The 17,778-nt window shown below is 44.8% G+C and overlaps 1 protein-coding gene and 1 long non-coding RNA gene across 2 annotated transcripts; one reads left to right on the forward strand and one right to left on the reverse strand.

Annotated features, from left to right (window-relative positions):
* Positions 1-1,919: 1,919 nt before the first annotated feature.
* On the forward strand, positions 1,920-14,897 carry ISY1 (ISY1 splicing factor homolog). The gene is made up of 11 exons (XM_074603035.1): positions 1,920-2,144; positions 2,371-2,393; positions 4,259-4,310; positions 6,047-6,112; positions 7,599-7,641; positions 7,809-7,921; positions 8,080-8,197; positions 9,093-9,215; positions 11,281-11,390; positions 12,529-12,615; positions 14,108-14,897. Exons 1-11 carry the CDS (start codon positions 2,142-2,144, stop codon positions 14,213-14,215), a joined length of 846 nt encoding a protein of 281 aa, XP_074459136.1. The 5' UTR covers positions 1,920-2,141; the 3' UTR covers positions 14,216-14,897.
* LOC141749484 (uncharacterized) lies at positions 8,478-17,732 on the reverse strand. Its single transcript, XR_012589366.1, has 2 exons — positions 17,518-17,732; positions 8,478-9,190 (listed from the first exon to the last, which is right to left on the reverse strand). It is a non-coding gene; the product is annotated as an uncharacterized LOC141749484 (long non-coding RNA).
* Between the last annotated feature and the right edge of the window lie 46 nt (positions 17,733-17,778).

Genomic DNA, 17,778 nt, shown 5'->3' on the forward strand with positions numbered 1-17,778 from the left:
GTTGTCTTGGGGTAGTACCGATTGCCTGATCATAGTGTGTTCGTGTTCAGCCTTGTGGTAGGTTAGCATGGATTAACTGAATCATACTGAACATACAATTATCTTAGTTAAACAGTAATAAAGCTTGAAGTTCTGTGATAACAGAGAGATGAAAGTCTTTGGGACTTAACCTGTACTGTAGCTAAAAAAAATGCTGTGTCGAAGGCCTGCAGTGCTGGTGGTGTCTGTAGTCTACTTTTCCATTCCTGTAGAACTTGGCGATTCAGCTTGGCTATGAACATCCTGCAGATGCTGCTTCTTAGTACTCCGGTGCTTAACTGCTTTGTTATCACTGAGTAATATTTGTGTGTGTGGAAAGTAGTGTTGTTCTCAGAGATTTTTTTTTTTTTTTTAACAAAATGGGATTTATAAGCTGAGAAATGCAAACCAAGATGGAACTGCAAAAAGGACAAAATTATTCCAACTCATCTTCGTTTCTCTTCGTATTCAGTCTCAATCGTATTCCAGTTCTCTTCCTTGACAACTTTGTGTAGAGGTCAGTTCAGAATATTGATGCTGCTGTTTCAAGTGTCAGTTGTTCCAAAGTTAACGAGATGAACAAGCAGTTAGTGAGTTCAGAAACTGTGGGGACTTGTGAAAATCAAACCTAGTATTTCGTTTGTTCCATGTTAATCTTTTCCACTAACACCGAGGCATGTCCTCATTCCTTTTGGAGACCAGTCCCATGACAAACTCCAGAGTAGTGCTTTTCACACGGATCAGGAAGGCAGAGAGATAAATGTATAATAGATTGTTTTCTACAAACAGGGCTCTCTGAAGGGCTAGCGTTCTCTGGAAAGGGAAATTTTATTTTAGTAAAATCAACGGGAGTCATTGAATAAATCCTCACTGAAAACCAGTCTTCCCAGTGTGGTTTTTAGACCAGCCCCAAAGAGTTGATGCAGTTGCTGCGCTGCGTGGTCTGTGGATGGTGGAACACGGGCGGCTGGAGAACGAGGGAGAGTCTTTGTGGCCAGACGTGTCGTGTGGGTTCCTGAGGCGCAGGGAATTTATCTGTGTGGACGTTCCCTGTAGAGGTAGCGGGCTGTGCTGGGAGAATGCGGAGGAGTCTGGTCCATGGGCCGGCCTTTCTGAATCCATGTCTCGTTACGCCGCCACTGTGGGAACCCGGGGATCGGCTGTGTGAATGTGTGAAAGGCCCGCAAAGAGCACACTGCCCTTCCTGGGTGGAGAAACTAAGCACATGGAAGAATACAAAGCTTTTTGTTTGGTTTTTTTTTTTTTTTTGTGAACTGAAAGTGCTGCGGTAACACTACAGGCGACAAGCATGGGATTTCTTTTCCAGAAGGGCTGGTTGCTCCTGCCAAGTGCGAGGGAGCCACCATGCTGGAGTAGAGCACTGCGCAGAAGTACGTGGGTTTTGAGAGAATCCCAGACTGGCAGGGGTTGGAAGGGACCTCTGGAGACCATCTAGTCCAACCCCCTGCCAGAGCAGGGTCACCCAGAGCAGGTGGCACAGGAACGTGTCCAGGGTTTGGAATGTCTCCAGAGGAGACTCCACCACCTCTTGGGGCAGCCTGTGCCAGGGCTTTGGCCCCCTCAAAGTAAAGCAGCTTTTCCTCACGTTGAGATGGAATTTCCCGTGTTGCAGTTTGTGCCCGTTGCCCATTGTCCTGTCGCTGGGCACCACCGAGAAGAGTCTGGCCCCGTCCTCCTGACACCTGCCCTTTAGATAGAGCACTGACGATCTCCCCTCTCAGCCTGCTCTGCTCCAGGCTGAACAGCCCCAGGGCTCCCAGCCTGTCCTCACCAGAGATGCTCCAGTCCCCTCAGCAACTCCGTAGCCCTGAAATCCCTACAGGCTTCAAATCATTCGCAGCGAAAATGCTGTTTTACGTAAGACTAACAGAAACCACTGCGCAACACAAAATTTTGCAGCCGGGAGTTTATAGTTCGGCCCGTCGCCCGCAGCGGACCGGGAGGCAGGATCCCTGTCCATCCCGGGGAGGGGACTCTCGCCCCCGTGTAGGAGACCGAGCTTCGCGCCCTTCCCGCCCCTCCCCCGTCCCCGGGCCGCTTCCGCTTCCGGGTCACGGCCCTTCTCCTTCCGGGAGGCCGTTGGCGGGCAACCGGCGGGCGCCATGGTGAGTGCGGGTCCTCTCCCCTTACAGCCTCCCCCGGCGGGCAGCGCTCCCCGCTCCCGCTTTGCCCGGCGATGGGGGCTCGGCGGAGAGTCCCCCCGGGCGGGCCGGCGAGGATGAGGGGCGAGGCGGGGGGCCCGGTGTCCGTCCGTTCGCGGCGGGGGGCGGGCGGGGAGCGAGGCGCTGCCGGGGCCCCCTTCGTAATGCCCGTCTGTTTTCTGTCTTTCAGGCGCGGAACGCGGAAAAGGCCATGTAAGTAGGGCTGGGGCCGCACCCCCCCGCCCCCTCCCCACACACACACACGTTTCCCGAGCCGTGGGGACGCGTGTTCGGCCTTTTTTGAAACCCCCGGGAGTTTAATGATGCTTTTTTGGGTACTTCGTGTCCGTGTGGTGCTGGTCTGGAGGCTGTGGGAGCAGGGGGGTACGAGGCCTCTGGTGGCGTGGAGCTGCCTGGCTGTGCGGAGGGGAAACGCTGGAGGAGAAATGCGGTGGCGCAGGGTCTGTGGGTGCTGCGGCTTTGGGCAGGTGCTATCTTTGGAACAGGCCAGATAGGAATTGGTTGAAGTATAATTCTCCTTGCTTGGGAGAGTGGCGTGGGCTAAACCATTGGTTTTTAACAGATTTATTTTTGTATGGGCTTTCCTGGCCGCTTTTCAAAAATGTTGGCAGACCACATATTTAGAATGACTAGACTAGAGGGTCTTGCAGCCCAGAAAGTCCCCCCGCAGCCTGGGCTCATCCCCAGCAGCGTGGGCAGCAGGGCGAGGGGGGGATTCTGCCCCTCTGCCCCGCTCTGGGGAGACCCCCCTGCAGTGCTGCCTCCAGCACTGGGGCACCAACAGCAGAAGGACACAGAGCTGTTGGAGCGGGGCCAGAGGAGGCCCCGGAGATGCTGGGAGGGCTGGAGCCCCTCTGCTGTGGGGACAGGCTGAGAGAGCTGGGGGGGTTCAGCCTGGAGAAGAGAAGGCTCCGGGGAGACCTTAGAGCCCCTTCCAGTCCCTAAAGGGGCTCCAGGAAAGCTGGGGAGGGACTCTGGATCAGGGAGGGGAGCCATGGGACGAGGGGGAATGGTTTTAAACTGAAAGAGGGGAGATTGAGATGAGATCTGAGGAAGGAATTCTTTGCTGTGAGGGTGATGAGCCCCTGGCCCAGGTTGCCCAGAGAAGCTGTGGCTGCCCCATCCCTGGAGGGGTTCAAGGCCAGGTTGGACGGGGCTTGGAGCAACCTGGGCTGGTGGGAGGTGTCCCTGCCCAGGGCAGGGGGTGGCACTGGGTGGGCTTTAAGGTCCCTTCCAACCTAAACCATTCTGTGATATGTCTCATGTTTGTTCTTTTTCCTGAAATACCATCTGAGTTTGCAGTAGTAACTCAGAGAGGGGCTGAAGAGACTACAGCTCTCTAATACCTTGCGAGATGCTCTCTTATGGTGACTCCATCCGGTGCATCTGGGACACTGGATTGGATGTTGTGGTTTTCCTTCGGGAAATACCTCTTAACAGCAGATGGAGCCTAGATAATTGACTTAGATGCAGGGTATAGGTATGCTATTAAAAGGTATTAAATGCTCTCTCAATTGTTTTGTACTTCTAAATGTAATTATTAAATGTCTAGTAAATAAATAAAAATAAAATAACTAAAATAATAAAAAAACTCTAGTCTGTGTAGTCTCTGCTCAGTTGTGAGAGACTCAGAAGATTTTGATAACATTAATAATCTGGGTTATTGACTGCTGCTTTCCTTACCAAAGCTTTTTTCTCCTGAGTTTGCTTTTTGATGTGTCCCTTGCTAACTCATGTAAGCTTTACATTTGTGCTTATAACTTGTTGATATTCTTTTGCTGCTAATATCTATATACTTACATATATCTATATGCTAAACAGAAAAATTAATTAGCTGATTACCAGGAGTTATATTTATCTCAGAAATTAATCTCTGAGGATTTCTAGTGTTGAAGGAGTCGCTAGCCAGAAAGGCTAGACAATTAATATGTTGAAGCTTTTGTTTTCTACAGACTGTAATTTAAGTTCATAATCAACATCCGGAGCAGAACTTGTTCCTAGCAAAATGTAGATTTGTAAAAGTAGATTGTAAAAGTAAATCTGTTTCCTTTCTTTAGGACGGCCTTGGCAAGGTTTCGGCAAGCTCAGCTTGAGGAAGGAAAGGTTAAGGTATGATGTCAGAAAACGAGCTTTTTTATCTGTAATCAAGAGTGGAATGCAAGCCACGTGCAGAGCTGCCTGACCGCTGTCAGAGGTCAGGTGCCAGATACGGGTATCCTATAGCAGCATGGCATTGGTTATCTGGAAAGCAGATTTCACAGTGATGCGAAACAGAAGCGGCAAAGAGAATTTTCTTAACTAAATAACCCATTATAAAATCTGTGTATGTTTATGTTTCAGAGGTGTGTTGTCTTGGCTGCTGAGAAGAAAATGAAAATTGAACCCATTTTTTTTTTGATGTAATGTATGTAGATTATGTAGTAGTTAAAAAAACAAACAAACAAAAAACCCAACAAAACCAAACCAAACTACAATAATGTTATAAATGGAGGCAGCAGAAAATTACGTTACTTTTGGGACTGAAGTTACGTCCTTCTGCAACTGCTTACACAGACTGATTCACATACACTTACTGCCAGTAATCACAAGGTTTGTTTGGATGTTTTCCCAGAAGAGGTAGAGAAATCCTCATAATCTTGTTCATTGGTATATTCTGACAAAACAGTAACCATGAAACAGGATCGTCGGAGTCATTGTGAACTCGAGGCTTGCATGAGACGTAATGTTGGCATGTTATTAACCCAACACGTGATAGCTGTGGATCTGTTCATAATTGTCTTCACTGTCACGCAACTTTTTTTTGATTGGTGTAAGATTGACAAAAAAATGGACTTGGCAACTTCATAATTTAAAAAACCCCACCACTACAGCGAGAGAAACAGCATCCCTAAACCCACACAGAACCTTAAAGACTGATTCTCAGCTATCTCTGGGTATTCCTGAACATTTTTCACTGAATCTTAACTCAAATTGCAAGAATATTTATTTGGGGATCAGACTGTTCTCAGTAACTTTTTTTTTTGGTACAGGTTTATAATTTTTAATTTTTGGTAACTGACAAAGGAATTCTGGAAACTGACTGAGGTGTCCTATGTTTGCACCTTAAGAAGTGGTGTTTTACACGCGAGTGTGAGCAATATGAAACAGTAAAGTGGAAAACAACAGTTTGGGGAAACTGTAGTGGAAAAGTATCCATGAATAATAGCCAGAGAATAAGATGGAATAGAGTTTCCGGTATACCGTGTGAAGGAAGGCTTTCTAATATATAAAATAAAATATATAAAAGGTCGAGCTGTGGAAGTACTATAGGGAAAGGTCACTACGCAGAGTCCTAGAGGTCAGATGCAATATTAATTTGTTTAAGCAAGTCAATGGAATGTGAAGAAGGTTGGGAAAAAGGTGTTTTGGATAAACGAGTTGGGAGAGTACAAAATTATCTTGGAAAAAATATTACATTATTTAGACAGTAGCAATTGAGAAACAAAGGCCTAAACTTAATCGCTACTTGGAAGACGGAGGATTTTATTTAGGTGCTGGTACCATGGAAATGATGATACAATTCAACTGCCCTAAGTGGAAAGTTAATTTGTATTGAAGAGGATTGTGGGGTGTTTTGAAAAAACATGTGACAGATTTGAAGTAGATTTTTGTATTTTGTGATAGTTTAATTTGGCAGGGCTGTAAATCAGCATTGTTTTCCACTTACTAAAAATTGGTGGGAGCAGAAGGCACTGGAGCTTGGTAGCATAGTTTGGGATTAATCAAGCAATAAAGTTTGCATGAAATGCTGTGAATATATTGATGCTAGGTTAAAACTTCATGGTGTGTGGCTTTCTGTCAAACAGGAACGAAGACCTTTCCTTGCATCAGAGTGCAATGAATTGCCTAAAGCTGAGAAATGGAGGCGACAGGTAATGTCAAGATGTAGATTTTTCTAATTCTACAGTAGGTAGAACTTCAGCGCTTTCCATTTAGACACCCTGCTTACAATTTTTTTTCAGACTTCTTCAGTATGCTGGCAGTTAAATCACAGAATAGTTTAGATTAAAGGAGAAGCCGCTCCCCTAGCATTCACAGCCCATCTGGGGAGTCCCATACACACCACCCGAGTCTGTCACTGCCAGCACCAGGGTCTCTTCGCGCTGGGCAAATTCCTCCTCCTTTGGGCTCGACCCTAGGTTTCCTCAGGCATTGAGTTTTATAAAAATAAATAATTTAATTGAAAGGTACAGCAGCAGGGTCAGCTAGCTGGGTGCCTCCAGAGAGGGACACCGAACAAAGAAACCCCTGGGCAATTATACCCTTTCCATCTCTATACCTGCCCCTCACGCGCTCTTCACGAGTCTTTTAGTCTAATGGTGATTTTTGGTTTGAGGTGTTCTAACACTGTGTTGGATTCTTTTTCTGTGTTGAGGCAGGCTGGCCGTTGACTGCTCTTATCTTGTTGATTTGCTGTCTCTGCTGGTGGTTGTGGCCTCCTTGTCTTCTCGTTTACGCTTCATCTGCACCTGCGCTCGCTGGCAGAACACGGGGAACTGAAAAGTCCCAGACATAGGGAAAACACTACCAAAACATCAGCATAGTTTTCCTCCAACTAAAAAAATAAACACAGCACTGTACCAGCTGCTGGGAAAATTACTAAGAAAAGTTAACTCTGTTGCAGCCTAAAGGCTTCAGCAAATCTAGCTACTCGTGCCAAGTAGGGCTAGGCAAACAGCGTAAATCACACCAAGTAATTTACTCTAATTAAAGCTAAACAACTAGTCTCTCTCAGCAAAGATCATATAGTTCCCCACGGTGTTCAAAGCAGTCCTACCCCATTCAGTTGCTCAGGGCCATGTCCCACTGATTTTTTTAATACCTTCAGGGATTTGTATTCTGCAACTTTTTGGGGCCCCTGTGCCAGTGTTTGATTACCTTCTTAATGATTTTTTTTTTTTCCCCCTTGAATTTAATCAGAATTTCCCCCATCCCAACTGGTGTTTGTTGCTACTCGTCCCATTGTCATGCACCTCTCAAATGGTCTGGCTCCGGCCTCTGTACACCCTCCCCTGGGTAGCTGAGGACAGCAATAGGTTATTCCCTTTTCGTCTTCTCTTGAGACGGAGCAAACCCAGTTCTCTCTTAGCCTTTCTCTATACTTCATGTGCTCCTGCCTTCATCACATGTACTGCTATAAAAACGTTTACTTCAGTTTTAAGCTTCTGAGATGCTATATTTGTGTCTGAATAAAACCTATGTTGATATTTGAAATTGATAGGCTCAGGTCCATTTTCTAGACCAAAAAGCAAACTTAGAAGTTGGATCTTTCTATGGTGGTGGGTTGTTGGGTTTTTTTAACTTTTTCTAGCTTTTTTTTTTTTTGAGAAATTAACTTTTGTGTTCTTACTTAACTAGATCATTGGGGAAATTTCCAAGAAAGTGGCACAGATTCAAAATGGTAAGATTTTTCTAATTACATTCTATTTTTTTGAATCTCCAGTCCTAAGCGGTTTCAGTAGAAATCACATTTCATGTGAACTATACTGTTTCCATTGCATAAATTCTGAAATTACTCTGGTGCTTCTAGTAAACTGCCTAATTTATTGCCTTTTTCCCTTCTAACAGCTGGATTAGGTGAATTCAGAATTCGGGACCTGAATGATGAAATAAACAAACTTCTGAGGGAGAAAGGACACTGGGAATTCAGAATAAAGGAGCTGGGAGGTCCTGATTATGCTGTAAGTGTGGATTATTTTGTACTACCTGGTTCTTGTGGGGTTGTTTGAACTGGTTTAACATACCTCCTTTCTCAATCCTTTAATCTACTAAGATACCCAGGAAATACAAGATGCAAAAGGAATACAATTTTAAACAATCAATTCTGTTCATTTTCCAGCGGATTGGACCAAAAATGTTAGATCATGAAGGGAAAGAAGTTCCAGGAAACAGAGGTTACAAGTATTTTGGAGCTGCAAAGGATTTACCAGGAGTTAGAGAACTTTTTGAAAAGGAGCGTAAGTAAATTGCAACTCTTCCCAGACATGAATCTCCCTAGTAATATCTCTTGAGTAGAAGGTCTGTTGCAGTATCTGGGGAATGCGAGTAACAGCATATCCTGGGCTATGCCTGAGATTGGCTAAATGAAATGCTGAACACAAGTAATTAATTAAAAGCTATTTCTTTGGGCAAAGAGCCCTTTTGGCTGTTTGCAGTTTAATTAAAGAAATAGAAAAAAGTAAACTGTGTTTTCTCCCAGGAGTTCAGAATAGCAAGGACTAATGTTCTGTAGAAACCTTCCAGCATAACAGGTTAATTTTATTTATAAGTTCAAAGTACTCTGAGTTCATAATTTTAAAAAAAGAAAAGTTGGCTTGAACATAATTTTAGAAGCAGGAGTCAGCTTTCATAATAGGAAAACCTAAATGTAAGTGGATAAAGCCTTATATTTTGATTTTTCATAGAAGGAGTGGGAATTACTTGGCCCTGAAAATGAGGCAGGCCTGCTCAATCAGCTTCTTTTTGCCATTCCCATTTCCCAATGGGAATTCCCATTTGCCATTTCCCAAAAACTATGGGAAGTACCACGTGATCTGGGGGATCTTGGGACAGTTTTTTAGTTCCTTTCATATAGTAGTCTTGCTCAGTACTGGGACTCCAGTACAGGCGGAAAACAACCGTGTTCATGATGGTGTAGAATTGCCACAGGGTGGGAACTGGCCAATATGAAGCTTTGGGTTATGTATTCAAACAGTTTTGGGTGAGCCAGAGTAAAATACCAGTACTTCTGATACTGACAGCAGTTCAGATCATCCGTTGGTAGCCATAGTTGCTGGGAGGCTGGTAGCAACTGGCAATGCCCAGCAAGCTGTCATGTGGACCTGGGTGAACGATAGTCGTGTGTTCTTGCAGCCCTCCCACCGCCTCGGAAAACTCGAGCTGAGCTGATGAAATCCATTGATGCAGAATACTATGGGTACAGGGATGAAGATGATGGTATTCTGGAGCCACTGGAACAAGAGCACGAAAAGAAAGGTATGTGAGATTCAAAACATGCAGAAATCAGTCCAAGAAGGGGTGATGACGGACTCTGAAGTTGTCTTTTCTTTTTTTCCCCCCTGTGGGTGTTGTCTTGTGCTTAGCTGTCAGATTCTGTCACGTAGGTACCCAAATCACTCTTGTGTAAGGCATTTTCATGGGGCAGAGGCGTGCTTTAGAGTTTGCTTTCATCTTTACCACTGTTAATGATTTAATGTTGTCAGCAAGTGATTCGCTATTGAAACAAAATCTCCTTCCCCCCCGCCCCCCCAACCTTTTTCATGCTTAAGAATGTAGAAGAGTAGGTTGCAGCAGAGAGATCGTTGGAATTCAAGCAGTTATTTCCCTCCGTTGTGAAAACTGTCATCTGTTGCCTGTCTCTCTCTTATTATTTATCCATAAACATAGCTGTTTAGTTTTCTCGGAGATTAGAGGGGGCCTTCTGGAAACCCTGAAGTCTAGGTGGCCTAGGTTATCTATCCCCATGTCATCTATCTCAGAACTTCAACACACTTGTGAATATATCTTCCTTTGAAACCCGTACTTTCTCAATAGATAATATTTGTCCATGTGTCTGCTCACTTAGTTCTCTAGCTTTGTTTCTACTGACTTGCTGGGTAAAGACATCAGGATTATGAGTCTAATTCCTGAAACCCTCTTTAAAATTAAGCACTGTGTGCCATCATCTGAAATTTGTGTAGCTTTAAGCAAGAGGCCACCTGCCACCTTTAAGAGCTTAGCTGTTTTCTAAATTACAAGTTGTTGAGCTTGTAACTGTGTTCAGTACTTAGTATCTCTTCGTGTGGTCATCCACTTCTTATATTTATCCCTTCTCGATGTGCGAGTTCATCACAGTATTGTGTTAGACATCACGCCTTGTCGGTTAGATTATAGGACAGGGAGGAAGAGGAGAATAAAGGAACTGTTTCACTTATCTGTGTCCTGCAGCGTAGTCTACAGCCTTAAACCAAGCGAAGGGCAGCTGGCTGGCAGACAACTGATAGCGTAAGAAGGGAAGTTGTGTGGTGCAGCGCTCCCAGAGCAACCCCCTGCTCAGCGTTCATCTTGCTAATTGCAGACAGGAGAGGTAGCTCGTCTGGATTCGTATGGTTATTTAAGATAATTATCATCATTGATAATTGTGCTATTTGAAATAACAGAGCGAGAGATGCTAACAGAAGCAACAGGTGTACTGTTAATGCACAATAGCTAAGATTCTCTTAGGGTCACTTGTCTGGGCTCTTGTGGCTTTTACCTTGTAATCATCAGAGTTAAATTTTTGTGAAACGAAGTATTGAAAAAGCTTCTCAATTTGGGGTACTTTTTCTTGTTACAAAAACACACAAAAATGCAGCCACATGCCACTGGTTAGTTAGGTCTTGCTTTCTCAGGGCGAGCATTTTAAGGTTTGATCTTTGAGAGCTAGGGGGAATGACTGCTGCCTTCTGTTGTTGTAGGCATTTCGTACTGCCTAGCTGCATTAATCTTGCACCTCCCCAGGATTTTTAGACCCTGGTGATGTCACTGATTAAGCTTCTTAAAATGGGTTTCGGCACTCTTACTAGTGCTCTGTTAGTGCTAGCGGATCCAGCAGCCTAGCAGCGAGTTACAGAATTGGAATCGTGCTACAGAGTAAGAGACGATACGCTATGCACTGAAAAGAGAGAGACTTATGTGGATGGTCAAGTTAAGGAGTGTAATCATTAATTAACTACACAGTGATCAACATTCCTATAGGTGTTGACATGCTACAGGGCTGTGAGAGATGCGTAGCCTCTGTGACCCCCGTTATTCAGTTCAGAAAGTAGGTTGATATTTATCCGTGACATGTAGAGTGTAAAATCTACCCAAACTAATGCATTAGCAAATACCAGACTCACAATGCTAGCATTAGGTTTTGCTCAGACCACGTTGATATTATTTGATTAGATACTACATCAAGGTTCTACAGTAAGCGTGTGTTACCAATGCAGAGGATTTAAGCAGGAAGTTTAAGTCTGTTGGAAAAGCTTTGGAAATAGGACCATGCTGCTTTAAGTTGCCATTTTCCTTTGCTAACCAGTTATAGCAGAAGCAGTGGAAAAATGGAAAATGGAGAGAGAAGCGCGACTTGCAAGAGGTGAGGAGGAGGAGGAAGAGGAAGTAAACATCTATGCTGTCAACGATGACGAGGTATGTGATGGTTAAGGTGATGTAACATTTCATGTGTCTTTTGCGCTGCCTTCTCGGACGTAGAGTTATTTTGTCGAGAACCTGTCTGCTGCTGCGTTCTGCCCTTGTCTCTGCTGAACATACTATACAATGGTCCCTGTTTGGTAAAAACGGGTAGTAGATGAGTACGCTTGGTCCAAGTTGAGAGAGCGATGAAAGCTGGCAGCTAGGGAGGACTTTTTACTCGAGTGGGAAACAACTAACAGCTGAGACCTTGTTAGGATTTAACTGTCACTGTCTGGAATGCTGGTTATTTGTGAGGGAGTGTGTTGTTAACATTGATCATTCTTGCTCCTAAGCACAATCTACATCCGTAAGAGCACAAGTAGTCCTGTGTACAGTATAACTTCACACTGTCAATGCACAGCAAAACCAAGGGTTGCTGGGGTCTTGTTTATAGTGGAATCCTGACACAGCAAGGCTTTGCTGATGCTGCAGTCACTGCTGTGACATGGCACTTGTTTCTTTATTCTCCTGGCTCCCAACACCAGTAAGAGAAGTGAGGAACGTTGCCACGCTCTCCAAGGGTACTAGAAGCTAGTTCTTATTTCGCAATCTACGTCTAAGCGGGTTTATCACAAGAATAAAAAAGAGGTAGTCCATAAGGTAAAACTGGTGGTTCCTTCAGCACCCTGTTTTATTTGTATTGTCTCATGATTCATAAGCCCAGCTCTCAGGTGTGAGAACAAAGTGTTTGTACTCTGTACTCTGTGAGTACAGAGCTATAAAGGGAAGCAGTACATATATTTTTATAGCACTTGCTTTCTTCTTGGTTAGCTGGCTGCTCTTTTGTTTATAGCTTTGCTGTGGCAGCCGGAGAGCTATGGAAGAGGAGGGAATATAGCTGTACATTCATGCCTATGCCACAGCAGAGGAAAAGCCGGTAATCCTGAAAATGTCAAGGAGCAGGATCTGAATGTGATGCTTGTCATTTTCCTTTGTTGTTTGGTGCTGTTCACCTACTACTTGTGTTTGTAGTGTTGATCATGTTCTATCTGGTGCCTTCTGGCAAAGGAAGTAAAAAAGGTTTTCTTTGGACGGCCTCTTTAGAAAGTAAACTTGATGTGGTTTAAATTTTTATTTTTTTTTTTTTTTTTAGTCTGATGAGGAAGGTGGCAAGGAAAAAGACGGTGAAGAAGGCCAACAGAAATTTATTGCACATGTTCCAGTGCCATCTCAACAGGAGGTAAGACATAACAAAATTAAGATAAGGAGATGCACTTTGGCTTTTGCAAAACACAGGTCTTAACTTGTGGTAGGTCATCAGTAAAAGCATCCTTGATTCGTTATTTCTGTGACTTGACTCTGTATCCGCTTAATCCTCTTGCAAATGCTGTGGAACTGGCTGGAAATATGGTATCAGTGCCATAACCCTTATCACCTGAGAATTTCCAAAACCTTCATAAGTATTACATAAATTGGAAAGTGTTGTGGTGTTACGATAAGATAGCCCTGATTGCCTAATATATCTTTACTGTGCTTTTCCGCTGACGGTCTAACTTTTTTTAAATTCAGTGAGATGATTTCTGAGTTGCAGGATTTGCTCTCCTAAGTTTTCTAAAATAATTTTGGTGGCATGACCTTGAATTGACTATTATATTTTGAAAGTGCTCTAGTGTATGGATAACTTTAACAGCGACAGGTTGTTCGAAATATAACTCAGGCAGGAAGGTTCTGGAGTTACATATCTTTTGGTAGACGTGCCTTTACATCACGCAGATAGCATGTGGCGGTTTGTCCCCTGCTGCCATCTTGTCAGATAACGATGCTGTATTCTCCTGTGAAGTCAGGATCCTGCCCATTTAACACAATACACATGTAATGGCTTGTCAAAACTGCAGGAGAGAAATAATGATTGAAAACATTGCTCTCTGGCCGATGGTATTCTCTAAATGAAAAGAGCATAACTGAGATTCAAAGCTGGTTTTCTAATACATAGTCACTGGTTTACACAGCAGTCTTTTCTAATTAGATGGTAGGCAGTGTAATCTTTTCTCTTTTTTAGTGGCAAATCACTCCATACCTTATGCATAGGCATTGTGCCTTGGGATTGTGCCTTCTAGATTCTAAATTACAAAAAGCTACGGTTCAGAACACTTATTTTTGAGAGATGCCCTGTGCAGTTTAGGCAAATACAAAATAATTACTGAGATTAAAACAAGTCTTGCATGTTGTTAGTAGATCTTTAAAGTACATGCTTGTTTAAGAATTATGTGTTGCTGGCACTTTTAGACAAAATGTGGGTCAGAGGTTCGTAGCCGTCGCTGATGTGACAGGCACACTCGCTAAACTGTTCTTTCAGGGGTGTGGACTAATGTGGCTCAACTCCACCTGTTCTGCATTTGTTAAAGCTATGTCCGAGACAAAGTCTGAAACAAAATTCAAGTGACTGTACAGGGAGTGAAATAAAATGGCAGCTACCATCCTAATTAAAAGGTGTGGGAGCATAGATCTGAAACGGAGGCATCTATTTTACTGCTTCTTTTGACTTCCGTGAGCTTCAGCTGAGTATTAAAAAAGGTACTCCTGACTCATCTTAATTCAACTGCCTTTACGCTGGTACACATCTCTGACTTTCACAGTCTGTTTCCTGTGGTTTTCTTCTGTCGCAATAGCTAAGCGTGCTAGGTTTTGGCATCTTAATTAAGCTGAATGTCATCCTATTTTTATACTTGCAGATTGAGGAAGCTCTTGTACGGAGAAAGAAGATGGAGCTTCTTCAGAAGTATGCCAGTGAAACCCTCATGGCACAGAGTGAAGAAGCAAAAACACTTCTAGGATTGTAACATGGCACCAGGATGTCCTGGTTTCTGCATAATCCATCTAAAAGCAGCAGGTTCATATACTCTGGTAGCGATCACTTCTAGCTCCGCAAGTCCCTTTGGGTGGTAAGAGTAAACTGATGAAGTTTCAGTGTGCGCTGCAGCAGGAAAACCATCACTTTGGTTTGTCCGATTGCACTTCAGTGCTGAGAAAGATTAGACCTAAGTTAACTTGTCTCTGCATCTCCAGCGACTGTCTGCAGTCCTTTTGCTTTGTAAAGTGGTCTGTGCAGTGGTGCCTCTTACAGATGGAACCGCAAACCCTGTTACTCCTTAAATCCGGAAGGAAAACTGACTGACGTTACTGCCGTTCTGTCTGCTGTATCCTGACTGTAGGTGTACGCATCTTCCTCAGGTGGATTTTTGCTGAGCTGAGTCCAGAAGTAACTTACTCTGTTATGCCTGGTTAGTTTACCAGAATAGCCTAGAACCTGTTTAGAGGTACCTCGATGGCAGATCTTACGAGTGACTTTGAAGTCGATTTGGTTCTTTATATAACACATGTGATACGTCTAAAAGCTCTTACCCTTCTTGTGGTTTGTAACCGTGCCTGGGTGAATTGCTTAAATGCTGGATATTTCAGCAACTATTGTAAATACTTCCAGCCTTGTTCAAATATTTTTAGTAAAACTTATTTACAACCTGATGTCTTGTTTCATTCTAGCTCAAAGGATTGTGTTGTTTCCCTATTTGTAGCCAAAGAATGGGATCATGAATAGCCATCCACGTAGGGATTTGAAGCTCTGCATCCCCTACTGCTCTTAGCTTGTGTGTCCCGTGGCAAGAGGCAGATTGCAGCAGAGCCTGCTCAGAGTCATAGGGGTGACTGATGTTGTTATATGGGTCTGAACGAAGGAAATTTTCAATTGGCCATCTGCAGCCATGGAGTAGAAGTGCTGTCTCAGGAATATAGTATTTAACCACCACGTAACCGTGTCTGGGACTATTTAGAGTTTCTAGATGCTTTTAGTATTCAGCTCTGTTTATTGTAAATAATCCGCTCCAGAAAAATCGAAGCTCTAAATTAGAGGCAAGCTTTGTCTTACTTGATGTAAATGATTAAACAAAAAAAGCCTTGAAAGAGTGGGAAGCATAGCTGTGAAATTCAAATCTTAAAATAATAAATCAGAAACTCAAGTATTGATTACAAGCAGACACCTAACATTCTGAACACATCCTTCTCTCTTCCTCTTAACAGCGCAGTTTTCTCTGCTTTGTCATGACACACCAAATGAGTATGTTTATGACTTGTAATAATTTGTGTGCTCTGAGTTGCAAGCACCTGTCCAAAGTTGTTTTTAGTTTTTGCTGCTGCCCCTTGAGTGTTTTCTCTTCTTGGGTTTAGAGAAGGTGATGTGCTTTTATCCACAGGCTATCTGTGTTGCTGTAAAAGACAACACTTCCCACAGTTCCTTCCCTGAAACCCTTGGCCACCAAGAATGGAAAAATAGGGTCTTTTCATGTTGGATGTGCTAACAGGTTTATGGTCTAGCAGTGCTGCATCCGACTAGTGCACTGCACCTCTGGAAGAGCCTAGTATGTGAGGGGTAAAGGCTTTGTTGCCTGCTCCTAAGCCACTAACGAGTCCCTGGAGCTGAATAAATTGGCAGGCAGTCTGGTAAAGTATTTATTGCACTTCGGGAGTGCTCGTCACCAAACTGTAGAGTGACTCGGGCAGGGGGGACATGATACCAACAAAAAAACTGGAGCAGCCAAATGGGCTTGCCAAAAAGGCAAAAAAAAGAGTTAAAGCTCTGTTGTGAACAGCCCCTTGCCAACCATGCTGCTGCTAGATGCTACATTCTTTCTTTTCGTTTATTTTTCTTTTTGTTCAGTACAACAACAGTTTCTCTTCTTGGGGAACGTTCCTGCTGTAGATTTGGTAAACTATATGCTGGAGATAACCCTGGGTATATGGGGTGAAAAACCCAAGTAGTTTTTATGGCCTGATACAGTCTGTGAGTTCGATAATACCGGTGGTCGGTCCCTTTTGTTACTGTATGAATCTGTAACATAGAGGACAGGAAACAGAAGTGTAAAGTTAGATCAGGGACAGAGTGATAATGACGGAAGGCATAAAAAAAGAATAAATGGGAAAGAATGAGAGAAAATCGAGATGGGATAGTAACTGCATTCATGTTCAAAGCAGCAGCTACTGGCCCTGAGCAAGACTGATACATTGCCATCGACAGAGCAGTTTTTAAGGCAATACTGATCTCTGTTGACCAACACAGAAACAGAATAAACGTATGAAAATAGAGTATGGGGCTGTGTGGTGCGAACTGTGGCTGCTGCTTGAACCTGCTGTACTAAATATTCGCTCTAGCTCTGAGCACTAAGGATTTTTAAGCTGAAAGCTCTTTCTGGCTGCATCTGAATAATTGTAGAGCAATTGTTTGCCAGCAGCAGCCTGTAGCACAATGCCCTCATTCTGCTTGCCATGGCCCATAGCACAGTGGCCAAGTTCCGCTGGCTGTATAGGCTGTGAAATTGCTGGTGGGGTTGGGGCTGGGGAGCTGCTGCGGCCAAAGCTGGGAAACTGATCCCGTAGTTTGTCCTAGGGGGTGACACGGTGCATGGGCTCTGCGTCGACTTGTACATGTGTGTGTGTGTGGTCAGGCTTGTAACTTGTACTGCTGGTACAACGCCTCAGCCCGGAACAGGGCTAGGGTATAAAATAATCATTTTATACGTGCTTACGTGCAGCTTGTTCTGTCTGCCGCAGGGTTCTGTGCTGCGCCTGAGCTTTGGGGGCATAACCTCCCTAATCGTTCTGTTCGCTGCACCAATTTTGGCTTTTTTTGTGGTTTAGAAATGCATTCTAGAATCATAGAATGCTTTAGGTTAGAAGAGACCTTAAAGCCCACCCAGTGCCACCCCCTGCCCTGGGCAGGGACACCTCCCACCAGCCCAGGTTGCTCCAAGCCCCGTCCAACCTGGCCTTGAACCCCTCCAGGGATGGGGCAGCCACAGCTTCTCTGGGCAACCTGGGCCAGGGGCTCACCAGCCTCAGAGTGGGAAATTTCTTCCTAATATCTAATTTAAATCTCCCCTCTTCACCCTGGTCCATTTAGCACCAGCCAGGTCCGCGGCGCAGGCCGGAACCCCCTGCCTTCATCCGTGTCGGGCTGAGCGTGGCGCAGCCACGGGGGATCGGCTCCTCGCTGGAGCCTGGCGCGGGCTTTGCTGGCAATGAGCGGATTTACCTCCCCCGCAGTCGCAGAGGAGCGACACAGGCAGAGACGGCTTTGCGGAGCGTGCGTTACCTGTCGCTGTTTGCGCTCGTCTTCTCACTTTCGGGGCAGTTGCTGGGAAATGCCTGTGCGGGGGAGATTGATTTCCCTGGCAGACGCGTCGCGCTGCCCCTTCCCCGTCGCTGCCGAGGCGGTGGCGGGGCTGGCCGCCCGCCCCGGGCCCTCTCCCGCCACACGGCTCGCGGCTGACGTCCCTGCCGTCACGGCCCGTCGCTCTGACGTCGCCCGATGAGCTCATAGGGCAGGGCGGGGCGCGCTGTCCCGCCAAACGGG

Source organism: Larus michahellis, chromosome 10, assembly GCF_964199755.1.
Source record: "Larus michahellis chromosome 10, bLarMic1.1, whole genome shotgun sequence".
Classification (NCBI taxonomy): Eukaryota; Metazoa; Chordata; class Aves; order Charadriiformes; family Laridae; genus Larus; species Larus michahellis.

Bases quoted from the DNA above. Each gene is read 5' to 3' on its own strand.
- ISY1 (XM_074603035.1), top strand. The intron at 2,394-4,258 runs GTAAGTAGGGCT...TCCTTTCTTTAG, and splicing joins CGGAACGCGGAAAAGGCCAT to GACGGCCTTGGCAAGGTTTC. The intron at 9,216-11,280 runs GTATGTGAGATT...TTTGCTAACCAG, and splicing joins ACAAGAGCACGAAAAGAAAG to TTATAGCAGAAGCAGTGGAA.